Below are 18,338 nucleotides of genomic sequence, written 5' to 3'. Positions count from 1 at the left end.
TTCAGGAGCCACCTTTCATTAATTTCTAGTCAAAACACTTATTTTTAGGAGGTGTTTTTGAAGGAAAAAGTGTAAAAATAAGTTCCTTCAAACAGATTAAAATTCATGAATACAGCTACGTACACACACTTTGTCTGTCTCTTTTTTCTCATTTGGGTCTAAACTTAGGCTTAAGGAGGAAGTTCTGAGGAAATTTAAATACAGGATATTTTTTTTTTGGATAAGAAAGGAATAGATGTGAGGAAACACAGACAAAACGCATAAGGAAGGGTGGGTAAATATATGCATTGCTGTTATAGGTCCCATTTTCTCTGTATCTTTATAGCCACCTTATAACTGTGAATAACACTATTTTTAATGGGTTATTATTAAAATGTCATAAATCAGCTGCATAACATCTTAATTATGATCATTTACAAATGCACCGCAAAACTCCTGTATCAGCAAAATGCTCACTTTAGAGTAGAAGGCAAAAGTATCAGGATTTAATGGAAGATAATTTAGATAATAGAGGTTTTCTTCCAGGTAATTTTTGGAGCATTTCAATTTGTCCATTCATCATGATATTTTCAGACTGTAAAGAGTTGTGGGTTTCTTCAAATAATGCAGAAAATATAAAAAGCAAAAAGATTTCAGATTTATTTATTTGAGACAGTGATACATTGAGGAAATTAAACTTATGTATTCGTATTTATTCATGGATAGGAACTGTGTTTTATATATATATATATATATGTGTGTGTGTGTGTGTGTGTGTGTGTGTGTGAGAGAGAGACCGACAAAGAAAGAATGTTAGTTAGCTCTTGGCAGTGTATACATTAAGACTTGTGTGTAAATGTTCACATATTTAGCTCCTTATGTGATCTAATACGTATACATTAAGACCTCATTTGTTTACCACAAAACAGACAGTTTTAGGATCTACCAAATAAAATCAGTGTTATGTTATGATATTTAGCTTGATATTTAACAATATGTTTATGTAAAGACTGCCCAATCGACAATTTACAGGTTAAAGAAATCTGTAATACACTTTGAATAAATATAATATAAAATACATTATATTCCTGGAGTCACTGGATAATTTCTATTGCTGCATTCATGATGACATTTAGACACGATGTAAAGAGCTTTAAAATGTAATATCTGTAAAAATTCTAAATGAATTTAATTGTGTTATTCTCCAGGGTGTAATAAGTATTTTATTAAATGGCTGCAGTGTTGCTGGAGTTTGTAAATCAGATGAATCTAAATATTTAGTGTCACTTTCACTGTCTGAAAATATCTGAAAGACAGTTGTATGTATTAGAGGATGTTTAATCTACAAGACATTGACTTAAAGGCAAATTTCTCCATTGACAAAACCTGGTGCTATCAGGTAAAAGCCACAGGAATTTTCGCTCACTCAGAAGTACACAGTCTCTAAAATGTTATAAACTTAATGTATTCAAATGAGAGTAAAAGCACTGGGTTCAAGAAAAATAAAAACTTTTCTCCTTTCAAAACTCACCCCATCTGGAGTTCATCTGAATCAGGTGTTAAAATACTGACATGAAATCAAACTCCAGCAAATCTGAATTCAAATAATTGAGGTTCTCTTGCCATGTTGATAAGTGCACCTGGATTTGCGGAAATTAGTTTTCTCTCAGGCTGTATTGCATTGGGGCGGTACGGTGGTGCAGCAGGTAGTGTGTCGCAGTCACACAGCTCCAGGGACCTGGAAGTTGGGGGTTTGAGTACCGCTCCGGGTGACTGTCTGTGAGGAGTGTGGTGTGTTCTCCCTGTGTCTGCGTGGGTTTCCTCAAGGTGACTGTCTGTGAGGAGTTTGGTGTGTTCTCCCTGTGTCTGCATGGGTTTCCTCCGGGTGACTGTCTGTGAGGAGTGTGGTGTGTTCTCCCTGTGTCTGTGTGGGTTTCCTCCGGGTGACTGTCTGTGAGGAGTGTGGTGTGTTCTCCCTGTGTCTGCATGGGTTTCCTCCGGGTGACTGTCTGTGAGGAGTGTGGTGTGTTCTCCCTGTGTCTGTGTGGGTTTCCTCCGGGTGACTGTCTGTGAGGAGTTTGGTGTGTTCTCCCTGTGTCTGCGTGGGTTTCCTCCGGGTGGCTGTCTGTGAGGAGTGTGGTGTGTTCTCCCTGTGTCTGTGTGGGTTTCCTCCGGGTGACTGTCTGTGAGGAGTGTGGTGTGTTCTTCCTGTATCTGCGTGGGTTTTCTCTGGGTGACTGTCTGTGAGGAGTTTGGTGTGTTCTCCTTGTGTCTGCGTCGGTTTCCTCCGGGTGACTGTCTGTGAGGAGTTTGGTGTGTTCTCCCTGTGTCCGCATGGGTTTCCTCCGGGTGACTGTCTGTAAGGAGTGTGGTGTGTTCTCCCTGTGTCTGCGTGGGTTTCCTCCCACAGTCCAAAAACACACGTTGGTAGGTGGATTGGAGACTCAAAAGTGTACGTAGGTGTGAGTGTGTGAGTGAATGTGAGTGTGTGTTGCCCTGTGAAGGACTGGCGCCCCCTCCAGGGTGTATTCCTGCCTCGCGCTCAATGATTCCAGTGACCCTGAACTGGATAAACGCTTACAGATAACGAATAAATGAATGAATGTATTACATTGCCCAGCCTCAGGAATATATTTCAAACTAGTGAAATTAGTAAATTTGTTAGTGGACCAAACAAAATGACATTTTTCAAATAAATGCTTGAAAATATTTCCTTCCTCTGAGCAGTGGGACATGTTGTGTATGGAGCTTTTTTGGTGTTTGCGATGGTAATGCATAAATGGATTAACTTATAGAAGGTTATCCTTTCTCATCCTGTGCTAACCATGCATTAGGTTATTAACATTCTGTGGTAAAATGACTCCACCTCTAATGCACACACTAACCCATTTAAAAACAAATCTCATCCATGAACTGAAGGTAATATCTGGTGTCCAGGACTAACTGTATCCTCATATCTAACTGACTTCTTGTCTGTACTTCTGTTTCTCGATACTTATACACATGCTGACTCTCTTTTTTCTTTTTCAGATAGACAAAAAAAGAACTAGGTCCAAAGCAACATTAAAACCAAGAAGAAAACATATGACATATCCTTCATCCAGCAACAGAAAGAAGCTAAGGGAATAAAAAGTCAGAAAATAATAAGACATGAAATCACAGAAGAAACAGAGAGGACGGTCTCCGCTGTCCACACGGGGAAGAGGGCGGAGAAAACAAGAAAAACAAAACCGACCCTCACAAGCCACAGCAGGTGTGGCGTCATCTCGCAAAAATACTCTGTCTAAACTGGCCACATCTGAAGGCAAGGCCGTCAGGAGGAGCAACACTTCAAGGAAGGATGGACTAAAAGGGCAAATCAAAGGACTCTCAGTAGAGGTGGATCAGGCTGAGCAGGTTGTAGTCAGGGTCAATAAAATCACCTGCCCTAAAAACACTAACTCTAACATGCATAAAACTGTGCCAAACAGTACATCTAGCAGCTCTCTCACAAACAACACAGCAAGCAACCAAACTCCAATCAACACAGCTAGCATCCCTCTAACAAACAACACAGGTAGCAATCTTACCGCAAACAGCACAACTAGCAATACTCTCAAAAGCAACAGAGGTAGCAATCTTACCCCAAACAGCACAGCTAGCAAACCCATTACAAACAACACAGCTAGCAACTCATTTAACACCAGTATGGCTGCCAATGTCATAAACAAAATGAACTCTGTCACCTCCAGCTACAGTCCCACCACACCCTCCAGTCGGAAAACAGCTACCTTCAAAGCCAGAGTGCCCAAGAAGAAATACATGTATGAACAAAGAGCTGTCAACACCTCACCCATCAGTCTGAATCCTGTATCTTCAACAGCAATCAACAGCAATCACCTCAACACATTCTGTAACCCCATTTCCACTAATATAATTTCCATTGCATGTAATACCATAAATAAAGTAGACAGTGTTGTTGTCTCTAGTGACATAAATAGCAAAGACTTTACAGATAATAAGACAAGCACAGAATCCTCACAACTGAATTGTGTGGCTTGGGTTGAGGCTGTCAAAAAGGAAGGAGAAAAGGCCTTAACACAGCTCGATACAGATGCCTTTGGAGAAGGTCCCCCAAGCTCCACACGTTCATCTTCCACAGATACAGCCAGTGAGCACAGTCCAGATTTGGATGCACTTGAGCTGTCCAGTGTGCACACAAATACAGGGATTCCTTTAAGTACAACAAGAAGTCCACAAAACAAGGGACCAACACTAGTTCCAGTCCTAACCTCAAATAATAATTTTGATCCAGAAGACATTTCAGGAATCGCTGAGGCTCTGGCTAAAGGACTAAAGAACCAGAGAGTGTTAGTTCGCCATCAACAAACAAAGGGGGATACTCAGAGACAAGGGCAGACCAAGGAATGTGTGTTTGTCTGCGGTGTGGTACGAGGGGCTACTAAAGAGCAGCTGAATGTAAGTCTGCAGATTAATGGGGAAGAGACGCATCTTTTGCTTCCATTTCGTGCACTAGTAAGCCACCCTCACCAAAATATTGACCTCATCTTAGACGCCCCCCCACCAGGCAATGATCCTGTGGAAGTTGGGACGCATGTTTGTGTGCCTTACGGAGGAGATAAGGGGAAGGATTGGTACAAGGAAGGAGTGGTCTCTCAGGTGGATTCCCATCCAGCTGTTGCTTGCCCATACAGGGTGCTGCTGCAGGAAGAGCAGAATCATAGGAAAACTGGAAATAATGTGGATGATGTGCAGAATGGAACCAACATTAAGGCTGTATGGGTGTCCCGACAGAACTTGCGTCTCGTTGTACCACCGTGGGAGGGAGACATACAAGAGCAGGATCAAGAACGAGAGGAAAGGGAAAGGAGGGAGGAGATGGAAGTTGAAAGGGAGGTATGCCAGCTTAGTAGGGGAATGGTTTTTGGAGGTGCTGGGCCACCTTCGGCAAGGCATGCTGGTTTCTCAAGTCTGGAAGACGATGGAAGTAAGATGTTGGAGGGCACGCAACCACCAGCAACTGCGTCTTTACCAGTAGTTATGATGGTAAACAGTGCATCAAGTGTAGTCAGTGAAAGAGAGAATCAGAGAACCGAGGATGCAGACAAGGAGAGAGAAAGGGCAAGTGAAAGAGAGAGGGAGGTAAAGCAACTGCAAATTCCAGAGGTTGACTTGGAGGTCCTACGGCTTAACTTGGCACCACTCCGAGATGTTGGAGGTACTTTGACTTCAGGAGGACCCAAAACAGTTGGGCCAAACCAACACAGACAGATCCTCTCCAAGTCTCCAGGATACATAAACTCTCTTTCAGTGGCTGGCACATCTGTGGGATCACAATCATCTGGTCCATCCTCAGTCAGTCCTCAGCCTCCTCCTTCACCAGCTTTTGTGGGCTCTGATAGAGCTGTATTTCAACTTCAACCTCCAACTACAGCCCCCTCACCCAGCTCAAGACGTTCTCTCACCCCACTGGACAAGACCCCTTCTCCTTCACAGACCTCTACTCCTATCCCAGGGAGTTCAGCCTCATCTTCATCCTCTTCCTCACGTTCAAGGACTCCACTTTCTATGGCCCAGCAAAAGTACAAAAAGGGTGATGTGGTTTGTACACCCAATGGTATCCGCAAAAAATTCAATGGGAAGCAGTGGCGTCGACTGTGCTCAAAGGACAGTTGCATGAAAGAGTCTCAACGTAGAGGCTACTGCTCTCGACACCTCTCTATGCGTACTAAAGAGATGGAGGGAGCAGTCTCAGACAGGGAGCACAGAGGAGGAGGAGGAGGAGGGAGCAGCTCAGGAACTGCAACCCCTTCTGAACTCCGAGGACGAGCCAGCAGTGAGTTTGACTGGGAGGAGACCTCACGGGACAGCAGTGAGACCAGCAGTCGGGGAACTGACTCACGACCACGTTTAGTTCTTCCATCTCTGCTGCCGCAGGATTTTTCTCGCTTTGATTTTGATGAATGTGAGGCTGCTACTATGCTTGTGTCTTTGGGGAGCTCACGTTCAGGAACTCCTTCATTTTCACCCATTTCAAATCAGTCACCCTTTTCTCCAACACCATCTCCATCTCCTTCCCCACTCTTTGGCTTCCGGCCTGCCAACTTCAGTCCTATTACGACACTGACAGTCTTGCCCACTCGCCGCCACCAGCACACCAGCGGCTCCAGCAGTGGGATCTCCAAACTTAGCACCTCAGCAGTGGAGAAGGAGCGAGAGAGACTTGTGCCTGGCATTGTACCATCTTTCCAAACAAGTATAACCTTCACTGTGCCTGTAAGTCCTAGCAAGCGTAAATCAGATGCCCCACCACCCCTACCTCCTACAGTGCAAGATTGCTCCAAACCTGAACTGGAGCAGAGTAGAGGAGATCCATCGGCAGGGGCCTCCTTTCGAGTACTTTCGCCTCAGACAACTAATTTCTCTCGCTGCCATAGACCCTCATCATCCACAGCTTCTTCCTCACCTTCACCCTCTCCTTTAACCCTAGAGACAAGCTCACAATGTGTAGTGTCTCAGCAGTCATTGCGCGACTCCCCTGTTATTGTGCGAAATCCCGAGATCCCACTAACAAAATTTACAGAACGCCCACTGGCTAGAATCGCAAATGAGGAAGGAGCCAACTCTAAAGAAAACAGCCAATCAGGTGTTCTGACTGGTGTAGGATTACAGGTGCCAGTTCCAATTAATGCAGCTGCCTCCACAAATGGGGCAGTACTGCTGCATAGTCCTTCATCGACTCTTGTTCTGGTGTCTTCCATCTCTTCCCTTCCAAACCCCAACCCTACAAGCCTGACCGCTCAGTCCAGCCCTTCCTTGACTTGTATATCAGTGCCAAGCCCAACTCCTGAATCTGCCTCCTTTGGTTCAGGAGATGGAGAAGGACAGGATAAGGGTGGAATAACAATGTTACAGCAACCAGTGCCATGTCATCCTGCCCCCACAGCTTTGTTACCACTTATACTTCCAGCAGAGTCTCTGCACCCCGTGCCATGCAAAGACATCGTCATGGGACGACCAGGAACCGGTAAGATTGTTTTTTTTTAAATTAAAGCCACATTTCTTTTACTCTATAGATGATTAAGCTGTCAAAACAAAGGATAATGCCAAGTGTTAATTCTATGCTGATGTGGTTAAGAGAAAACATGCAAGTGTATTTCAATTGTTTACAGAAGCCCTGAAGGATAAGATGAAAAAAAAGTTGAAAGTGTGTTCCTGAGACAAAGTTCCACCAACAAAAAAAAGGAATTCTTTTTAATGTTACTTTTCTGGTGCTTCTCAATAGTAGAAATATGTTTGAGGATAGCTTTTATGTTTTTGAATAGCTAAAATTATTGATGCTAGAAATACTTTTTCAACTGTTTTTTTGTGTGTTATATCGATAGAAAAATATCTGGGTGGACTCTGGACTGCACTTTTATCTACCATTTAGGGCTTCAGTGTTATATGTATAAACAAGACCAAGCATGCCTAATTTTGATGGAGCTGCATAGCTTTTGTAATACATTCATTCCTGATATTTTGGTAATGGGAAGGCAGCCATTCTTGTGGGTCCTGTGTTTCTGGATTAAATGTATTATGTTTCAAGTTTGGACACCACAGGCCTTAAATTTCAGACCCATAAAAATAGAACGGCTCATTTTGAGTCACCAGTTGGACGGACAATAGTATATATGTGGCATAATAATAATAATAATAATAATAATAATAATAATGGTATTCGTATAGTATTTTCAAGTAGCCACGTATTCTTAAAATCAATAATACTCAGAAAATAACACTTCAGAAGATATGCTAAAATACACAATAAACCAGCGGCATAGAACATTTCGGATAATAATATATGCAGGGAAAACTGAAGCAGCTAACAGCAATGACGGTGTGCTTCAAAGCTGCATTGTATCTGAGGAAGAGTATCAGTGGTTTAAAGGCAGCCAGGCTTCCCTGGTGTTCAGGGTACAGCAGCAGCAGTGGAGGCAAGCACTTTCAAACATCATACAGGACAAAGGGGCAGCAGTGTAAGTGGACATTTTCTGCCAGTGTGCAGGGCAAAGTAGCAGTGTGTAAAAGTGAGTGTTCTCTGCTGGCATACAGGGCACAGAAGCAACAGTGACAGCAGGCACTCTCAGACGTCATATACGGCCGAGTAGAACAGGCTCAATCAGTTGGCAAGCACAGCAGATAGCAGCAGTGAAAGGAGGAAGTTAGCTGGCTAGCAGGCTCGAGTAGTGGCAGGGAAAAAAAGGCTCTCATTTATTATGCAGGGCAGAATGTTCACGGTGAAAACTGAACAGAAAAAGGCAACACACACTTTACTTGCGCATTAGCACACAAGTCTCATTAGCACATTTGATTAAAAGCCTAATTAAAGACACAAATATTACACACATAATTCAACAGCAAATCTGACATCAAGGAAATTGGAAATTGCTATAAAAATGTCAGTTCATGCCTATGAGCAGTTTTTTGCATGATACGTATCCAGTTACTACATTTTAAAATGATTGATGTTTCTTCATTAGCATTTTTAACAATCAAAAAATGTCCTGTGTATCTGCATATTATAGTAAGGTTAATATTCTGTGTACAGCATTTATGACTCATTTTATTTTCTTTATGTGTTACTGTTGAAAGAAATAAACCTTTTAAACTCATTTAAAATTGCATATCATTAGGAAATATCCTCATTCTGGATATTCGTTATATTAGTTTCACTAGAAATTAATTGTTTTGTTTGGGGGGGGTTCCGTTTTATTCAGTTTTAAAAACTCATAAATGTCACTTTTAGCCTGTGCTAGGTTCTCTTTTATTGAAATTGGAATTGGATCCAAACCATAGAAAACTGTAGAATTTAGAAATTTAAAAACCTTTTTATGTACTGTTTGATGTTGATGTGACTTAACACATATTATATTATACAGACTTCTGAGTGTTTATATTTTGAAACATTTTTTCTAAATGTTTCAGATATAATTTGTTCTTCCCCACATTGTTATACTTATAATAGGCCACAATTAATAACTTTTCATAAAGAAACCTCAAGTTTTCCAAACACAAGCTGCAATTATAAAACTACAATTATAAATTAATGTTAATTAATTATTAATTATGTGTTAATATTCTATGACTGTTAAGTGGGAGAATTTAACACAAAAAGCAGAACTTGTCTTTGCAAAACAAGGCATAATTTAATAGAACATATTTACAATATTGATTAGAAAAAACAGTTCATGTTGAAAAATGAAAAGATTGTGAAGATACTGAAATTGTGCTGGGGCGGCACGGTGGCGCAGCAGGTAGTGTCGCAGTCACACAGCTCCAGGGGCCTGGAGGTTGTGGGTTCGATTCCAGCTCCGGGTGACTGTCTGTGAGGAGTTGGTGTGTTGTCCGCGTGGGTTTCCTCCCACAGTCCAAAAACACACGTTGCAGGTGGATTGGCGACTCGAAAGTGTCCGTAGGTGTGAGTGAATGTGGTGTGTCTGTGTTGCCCTGTGAAGGACTGGCGTCCCCTCCAGGGTGTATTCCTGCCTTGCGCCCAATGATTCCAGGTAGGCTCTGGACGCCCCGCGACCCTAAATTGGAAAAGCAGTTACAGATAATGGATGGATGGATGCAAATTGTGCTCTTCTTAAAAGCGTGTCTTCAGTACATTTTATCTATGTAACATAATTTTACAACCTGATTCCAGAAAACATGAAACATTTAGTTAAATGCAATAAAAAGAAGTATCTGTGATTTGTTAATTCCACTGAAAATCACTGAAAATTTAGAATGTAGAATTTAGAATGCAGAATATAGAATTTAGAATGTAGAATTTAGAATGTAGAATGTATAATGTAGAATTTAGAATGTAGAATGTATAATGTAGAATTTAGAATTTAGAATGTAGAATTTAGAATGCAGAATTTAGAATGTAGAATGTATAATGTAGAATTTAGAATGTAGAATGTATAATGTAGAATTTAGAATTTAGAATGTAGAATTTAGAATGCAGAATTTAGAATGTAGAATTTAGCATGTAGAATTTAGAATGTAGAATGTAGAATTTAGAATGTAGAATGTCTGTAGAGCGGTCAGGAAAAGTAAAAATAAAGACAGAGGCAAATTTATATATCAAGATCATCTTTACTTTTAATTACGTTTTTTAAACCTTTTGGAACTGAGGATACTGATTGTTGTACTTTTGCAAGTGGAATTTTAATTCCCATTCTTGCTTGATACAAACCCTCAGCTGCTTAACACTCTGCAGTCGCCATTGTCTGGTTCTTCTCCTCATGGTGCACCATAGAAGACAGATCTGGACTGCATTCAAGTATTCAAGTGTACATACTTGACTCTATGAGGCCATATCTAAGAGGCCATGCAGTTGTAGCACACAGAATGAGGCCTGGCATTGTTTTACTTAAATAATCATAGTCTTCCCATGAAAAAGAAACTGTATTAACTGACAGCTGGACTGTATTAACTGACAACAGTTTTCCAATTTACTCTGGATCCTCTGTGGCTAAATGTATCACAGTAGCATGATGGTTTCTCATACAGGGCTGTCTAAGGGCTTAAATGTCATGTTTAGTCAACAGTGGTTACGGTCTTGCCCTACATGCTGAGATTTCTGTGGATTTCCTGAATCTTTTCACAATGTTATCTTTTTAAAGTGTTTGACAATGCTCTCATAACATAGTGAATTTTTTTTAGCCAGGATCCCTTTTATTGCATGGACCCATGTGAGCATTTTGTTGGGTGAAACTTTTATCACTTTTTTATTGACCTGTTTATTGTGGAATTTTGTATGTTGGACATTTTCTATAAATTTTCCACTCTTATCCCAACTTTTTTGGAGTGTGTTGATGGAGGCATCAAATTATACATTAGTTTATATTTACAAAATAAAATCAGGTGTGTCAGTGAAAACACTGGAGATCTTTTCTTTGAAAATGTGTCAGTTAAATAAAGAAAAATGAAGTAAAAAATGTGAAATTAGTTTGTAATACATTACACTGTAATTATATATATACATTTAATTACTTTTGACTCCATACAGCTATCATCTCCAGGCTTTGTTTTTTTATTTTCATTCTTATTCAGCTACAAATATCTTTGGAAAAAAAACACATGTAAACCTCCAGACTATTTGAGGGTACATTTCTTTGGAGTGCCCTGTAAACTTGTATTTCTCTAAGTATCAGCAGATAATTGCTTAAAAATGATCAATACCACACAACTGTGTAGACTTTTGTGTAGATGTTTAACTTCAATATTTGAAGATGTATTTATTGCAGAATTTAAAATTAATTGAAGTACAGAAGGTTGATTGTTGTTTCAAAAATTTACCAGTGCAGTGTGAAGTGAAACAATATTCTTCCAGGAAAATGGTGTACTCCCACAGGACCAGCACAGAACAGGTATGATTCAGGAGGTGGATCATTCTCAGCGCTGCAGTGACACTGGCATTGTGGTGGTGGTGTGTTAGTGTGTGTTGTGCTGGTATGAGATTTAAACAATGTGTCCACGTACTGTTAGACCCATCCACCTCGTTGGTCCACCTTGTAGATGTAAAGTCAGAGACGGTAGCTCATCTGTCGCTGCACAGTTTGTGTTGGTCGTCCTCTAGTCCTTCATCAGTGACACAGGATGCTGTCTGTTATTCATTTTTCTTTGGTGGACTATACTCAGTCCTGCAGTGACACTGATGAGATTAAAAACTCCAACAGCACTGCCTTGTCAGATCCACTCTTACCAGCACCTCACACACTAACACATCACCAACATCAAGTGGTGTGTGAGGGTCCTGAGGGAGTCCTGTCTATTGAAGTGCAGGGTGAAAAGGGGCAAACAAATTACGCAAAGCTACAGATGGAGCAGTCTGGAACTGACCAAGAACAAAGTGCACCAGTATTGTACAAAGTGGAGCTGAGGAATTAGAGAGTGAGGGTTTTAAAGAGGTGTTTATTTTAACATTATGGCAGAACTACGTATAACAGTTGTTTCAAGAGATACTGCTGTGTGCGTTTGTGTGTGTGTGTGTGCATGTGTGTGTGTGTGTGCTCGTGTGCACATGTGCGTGTGTGTGTGTGTGTGTGTGTACAGTCTCAGACCTCCCTTAGATCTTCAATAACGTTTTGCCTTCGATAATGTTTTTGCTCTAGTTTGTGTGTGTGTATATGTGTGTGTGTGTGTGTGTGTGTGTTTTCGTCGCTCCTGTGTGTGTGGGAGTGTTGTGGGAAATTGTGAGGGGATTTGCGACTCTCAAGTACGTGTGTCTGTGTAATATAACATTTCTGAAGGACTGTTTTCTGCACAGATCCTGGCAGTGTACGATGTGTGTGTGTGTGTGTGTGTGTGTGTGTGTGTGTGTGTATGCATGTGACGTGTGTGAAACTGTGTGGGAGTGAATCAGTGTAAATTATGTTCTGCTTATTTGGGTTAATATGTGGAATACCCACAGAGATACAGCTGATACAGTGCATTGTATTAGTTTGTTTATACTCGTGGAGTGTGTGAGTGTGTGTAGGGGTTGTCCACTGTATGTGCGTCGCCCTGTATTCACTGAGCAACTGGAGAGAAATAAAATAGAGAAAAATATCTGTGTAACATAAACTTATATAGAATGCTTAGATTAAATATAAATATCATATAAAATATTTTAATATTTCTGTCCAGATTTTGCTGATGTTATAACTTGAGGAATTAAAAAATCCAACTGTCAGGAGACTTTTCAGTAAAATCTTCATCCAGTTAAATCCTAGAAATAATCCCAAACACATTCAATGATGTTGAGGTCTGTCATTCAAGGACCACCAGCTGCATTTTTGTTTTTCTTCTTTTGTGTCTATTTCCTTTCTGAAGTATTTGCTTCCTGGCAGCTCCTTGTCCTTTCAGACCCACGGTGCTGAGTCAAATTCTCACAGCTTAAGGATGGACACAAATACTTGGGTGGAACTTGATTTTCTACTCTTTTTTTCAAAGATGAAAGCCTTTATCTGTTTAACCGATGGGGGACAGTTTTAGAGAGAGACCAGGTCTTATGTCGATGTTAGGAGTTCCATTTTCACTGAGAAGCATTTTCCTGAAAGAGAATAGCTTGTACTTGAGGGCTGTTTTTTTTCCTGAAATGAAATAAATGAAGCATTGTCTCAGACCTTTGCCCAGTAATATATCATTATTTTGCAAACAGCATGAAGGACTAAAGACAAGAGAAATGACAATAACCAATGTTAAAGATACACCACTCTAAAAAACCCAGTGTTCATTTTCCATTGGCTTCTGTGTAAACATCACAAACCTATTAAATATGTAAAGGATTAAATTTTTAGTCCAATAACAGCCCAATAATTATACATTAATTTAAAATCAGTACAAAATATCTGCTGTTCTCCTTGTGTTTTGAAAAATGCACATTTAGTCAGTTTCCTTTGAATCATTGCCTGTGAAAAAGTATTTCATATTTAGTCTCTGCTGTGTGCTAAATAACATTTCTATAAAAGTCTTATGATTTAATTCATAAATCATATATTTTTTGAAGCCTTGAATCTAAATAGGTAACTGCAACCTTTATATAATGTACTATTTTTTTATTCAAAACATATATACAGTATTATAAAATAATGTGTGTGTGTGTGTGTGTGTGTGTGTGTGTGTGTGAGAGAGAGAGAGAAAACCCGTCCTTTCAGCTTGACTCTTCAGTTATGCCATTATTGCCGCACTGTGATTTTTTAGTTTGTGTAATAATTTTATTTGGTGATACTTTTAAATTCTGCTTTGTGTGATCAGTTTTACTGTTTATATGTGCCTTTTTATTAACATTATTATTATATTCCTTTGCACACAGCGATAGTGGGTTTTGTTGAAAAGCATTTAAAAATGTTCAGTAATTTTTTATATTTTAGGCTTCGACTATAAAGAAGTTGCAACTGTGTGTGTGTGTGTGTGTAAAGATACAAATAGCTTATGTTTTTAAGAGTGTATGTGTGTTTATGTGTGTACGTTTGTGTGTTTGTGTGTGTGTGTGTGTGTGTGTAAAGATACAAATAGCTTATGTTTTTAAGAGTGTATGTGTGTTTATGTGTGTACGTTTGTGTGTTTGTGTGTGTGTGTGTGTGTGTGTGTAAAGATACAAGTAGCTTATGTTTATAAAGGTGTGTGTGAGTGTATGTAAGGTTATGTGTGTGTACGTTTGTGTGTTTATGTGTGTGTGTAAAGATACAAATATCTTATGTTTTTAAGAGTGTATGTGTGATTATGTGTGTACGTTTGTGTGTTTATATATGTGTGTGTGTAAAAATACAAATAGCATATGTTTATAAAGGTGTGTGTGAGTGTGTGTGTGTGTGTTTGTGTGTGTATGTTTGTGCATTTATGTGTGTGTAAGTTTATGTGTGTTTTTATGTGTGTGTGTAAAGATACAAATAGCGTATGTTTATAAAGGTGTGTGTGAGTGTGTGCATTTATGTGTGTGTAAGTTTATGTGTGTTTTTATGTGTGTGTGTAAAGATACAAGTAGCTTATGTTTATAAAGGTGTGTGTGAGTGTGTGTAACTTTATGAGTGTTTATATATGTGTGTGTGTGTGTGTGTAAAGATACAAATAGCGTATGTTTGTAAAGGTGTGTGTGAGTGTGTGTGTGTTTATGTGTGTGTAGGTTTATGTGTGTTTATATATGTGTGTGTGTGTGTGTGTGTGTGTGTGTGTGTAAAGATACAAATGGCGTATGTTTGTAAAGGTGTGTGTGAGTGTGTGTGTGTAAGTTTATGTGTGTTTATATATGTGTGTGTGTGTGTGTGTGTGTGTGTGTAAAGATACAAATAGCGTATGTTTGTAAAGGTGTGTGTGAGCGTGTGTTTGTTTATGTGTGTGTAGGTTTATGTGTGTTTATATATGTGTGTGTGTGTGTGTGTGTGTGTGTGTGTGTGTAAAGATACAAATGGCGTATGTTTGTAAAGGTGTGTGTAAGTGTGTGTGTGTAAGTTTATGTGTGTTTATATGTGTGTGTGTGTGTGTGTGTGTGTGTGTGTGTGTGTAAAGATACAAATAGCGTATGTTTGTAAAGGTGTGTGTGAGTGTGTGTGTGTAAGTTTATGTGTGTTTATGTGTGTGTGTGTGTGTGTGTGTGTGTGTAAAGATACAAATAGCGTATGTTTGTAAAGGTGTGTGTGAGTGTGTGTGTGTGTAAGTTTATGTGTGTTTATATGTGTGTGTGTGTGTGTGTGTGTGTGTGTGTGTGTGTTCTTGTACTTGTCTTGCAGTACATCTGAGAAAACCTGAAGTAACTTGTAACAAAACAATACAATGCAATAATTTCAGCTAAAAACTATTTTTACTCATTTGTCATGTTATATATTATTGCTGTTCAAATAAAAACACGTATCTCCCAAAATAGTAACTTTACAGGAGAAGGAGAAAGGCTTTTTAACTAAATAGAAGTGCATGTAAAAAAATGTTAATCCAAGTGATTTTGGAGCATTTGTTGGTTCATGATGTGGAGGACAGCTGCTGTGTTGCTGCGTTCAAATGATGTAGTGAACTAAAAATGGACAAAAATGTAGGATATATGTGTTTTTAATTGGACAACACACACACACACACACACACACACACACACATATATATATAATTTTATATAATTTTTCAATATATATCTTTCTTTAATTTTACTGACTGGAACATTTACAGCAGACACACACACACACACACACACGCATGAACACACATATAAATATATATAAGGACTATCTTGTTATTTTTGCTGTTAAAATATGTGCATTAATATGTCATGCTCACCCTAGTTTAAAAAATAAATGTATTGCTCCCACCCCTGCTCTCACTGCACTTAAAAACAAACTTGTGGAAGTTGCACCAAAACTGTCCCCATCAGATAAAAAGGTGGTAAAAAATCAAGCTTCAATCTTGCTTCAAATCAAAAATGTTTGTGTCTATAATGAGTCTCAATCAGGAGCCCAAATCAATAAATATGATTATTTCTAAGACTGGAGGTGTGATATATATCTTAGCCTGGTGGTTAGGGAACTGGGCGTGTAACCGGACGGTTGCTGGTTCGGACCCCAGAGTCAGGTCATGACTGACGTGGCCTTGAGCAAGACACCTAACCCCCAACTGCTCCCCTGGTGCTATGGCTAGGGCTGCCCACCGCTCCGGGCATGTGTGCTCACTGCCCCCTAGTGTTCACTAGTTTGTGTGTGTTTCACTGCACGGACTGGGTTAAATGCAGAGAACAAATTCGCAGTAATTCTAATTCTAATCTCTACATATCTATAAGTGTTTCTCAAAAACAGAAACAACATCTGCCGGAAGATTGGTTCAGATACTCCAACTCATCCCAGAAGTATTGGCTGGAGCTCCAGGTAGCACAGTTTACACTGCTCCACAGCCCAGTTACGGGAAACTATATACTACTCTTGCAGACACTTGGAGGGTAGTTTCCCAGACAGGAATTAAGCCTAGTCTTGGGCTATATCCTCCTTTCAATTGAAAATCACAATACAAAAATTCTGTGTAGTCCAGGACTTAATTCCTCTCTGGGAAACCACCCCTTGGTGTTGAGCAAGATGACCTTAGGCTAAAGTGCTTCCCGTTTATTTCATTTGAAGATTTCTACGGGAATTAAACAAGCTGTGTGCCCAGTTGAAAACCCCTTTCAGCAACTGGTGCAACATATGTATTTATGATGCTAACGTATCTGAATTCAGGAGACTAGTAGTGTAGGCTTTTGAACATAGAGTGCAGTGTTACTCATTCTTATGTAAATTGCATAGCGTAGACAGACCATAATCCTCACCCAGAATTGAAACTTGTTCATATGTGTTTGGAATGGCCAAATGTAACAGCACCAAGAAACCTTTATCCTGTTATCCATTCTTTCTCCCTTCATTCCCTTTATTCTGTCTTCATCCCTTCATCTCTCAGTCATTCCATGCCTACTCTATCTTCGTTTTTCACCCAACCTCCCCCCTCCTCCGTTCTCTTTCTCTCTTTTCATGCTGCAGTGCAGAAGCCCTCTCTATTTCAGTACCATATTCCCAGAGCATTCTTGGGAATTCCGCTCCATTCCATTTACGTAACACCATGGAATTCCCGACAGAATACACAGAGACAATAAACAAATAAAATCATGGTTCACCACACACGGCTGATCTTTTATCAACATGTTTGATGTCGGCTGCTTGTTGTGTTTTTCTGTTCCATCTTAAATGTTGCAGCGGTTATATTCTGAAGGCACCATTTTAGGTGGAATTGAAAATGTCTAAAAATACATTTGAAAGAGAGAGTAAGCTGACCACTGGCTCTGTGCTGCCTGAATGGAACCGCTCTACCATTTAAGTTTGAAAAGAAAATTCCAATAAGTTAATTTGTGCTTTTGGCCATGACTTTAAACTACACTCCCTTTAACCGTTAACCATTAAAACTGTGTGTAAATGTAGTCTCTCTCTCTCTCTCTCTCTCTCTCTCTCTCTCTCTCTCTCTCTCTCCATTAGCTTACCCTTGTTTTTTTAACACGCTCGCGTGCTGCCCCCAGGTGGACAAAACATAACATTACATTCTGCACTCATTGCACTTAATTTCAGGTTTTCGTCCAGTTTCCCTCCTCCCTTCATGACTCCCTCCGTCTGTTATATTATATATATTCCTTCTATATATTGCTTAGCTCTGCCTCCCTTTCAGTTGTTTTTATATCTTATATATGCATGTGCGTGTGTGTGTGTGTGTGTGTGTGTGTGTGTGTGTGTGTGTAAAATACGCTCATTATCATTTCATTGGGACATCCAAAATGTACATGTAATCCATAATCTAGGTGGCACACAAGAAGATGTTGCAGACACTATCAATGCCTCCTAGAGTATTAGAGTTGTTGCCATGGCAACAGCAAATGAGCAGAAAGGATTAGGTTTTAATTAGATAAAATAATTGATGAGATACAAATAATGGAAGAGGGGAAATGTACTTGGGGAGTGGGTGACCTTATTCTTTTATTTTGTTTTTGATGCTTGTGTCTCTGCAATGGATAAAATGACACCCAAAATCATGGTCTGTATAATTCTTTAAGACATATTTGCAAACATTTTCTTTTAATGTGAATTCTACTTTCCAGTATGTTCCTTTTAACTCAGTGGTTGAGAGGTAAACAAAGTCATTCTGTTGTTGTTGCTGTTGAGACACAGGTTTCTTTAAACTGGAAGTGATAGCACAAATATGAACAAGAGTAAAATCTGGGGGAAAAAAGAATGATTTATCTGGTTATCTCCCAGTATCAATCCAATTAATATAAATATAATTTCCAAATTGACTCATTTCAGAACGATAGATTAGATTTAAATGCTCATCGTAAAGGTAAGTTTCACCCATTC

General features: G+C 39.6%; 1 protein-coding gene across 4 annotated transcripts in view; it reads left to right on the top strand.

The window, feature by feature from the left end:
- Nucleotides 1-18,338, top strand: part of cicb (capicua transcriptional repressor b) — a 59,908-nt gene that overhangs the window by 6,481 nt on the left and 35,089 nt on the right. For 2 of the 4 annotated variants that reach the window (XM_066682628.1, XM_066682626.1), the window contains exon 2: nucleotides 3,010-7,006. In XM_066682628.1, coding sequence (XP_066538725.1) covers nucleotides 3,130-7,006 — 3,877 coding nt within the window. In that variant the 5' untranslated portion in view covers nucleotides 3,010-3,129. Of the gene's footprint in view, nucleotides 1-3,009; nucleotides 7,007-18,338 lie in introns of those variants that run through there. The other 2 variants (XM_066682627.1, XM_066682629.1) reach the window with 2 other exon arrangements.

The sequence above is a fragment of the Hoplias malabaricus genome, chromosome 10 (assembly GCF_029633855.1).
Source record: "Hoplias malabaricus isolate fHopMal1 chromosome 10, fHopMal1.hap1, whole genome shotgun sequence".
Classification (NCBI taxonomy): domain Eukaryota; kingdom Metazoa; phylum Chordata; class Actinopteri; order Characiformes; family Erythrinidae; genus Hoplias; species Hoplias malabaricus.
Note: the sequence above shows the minus strand (reverse complement) of the source record. Positions and strands in the feature narration are given on the sequence as shown.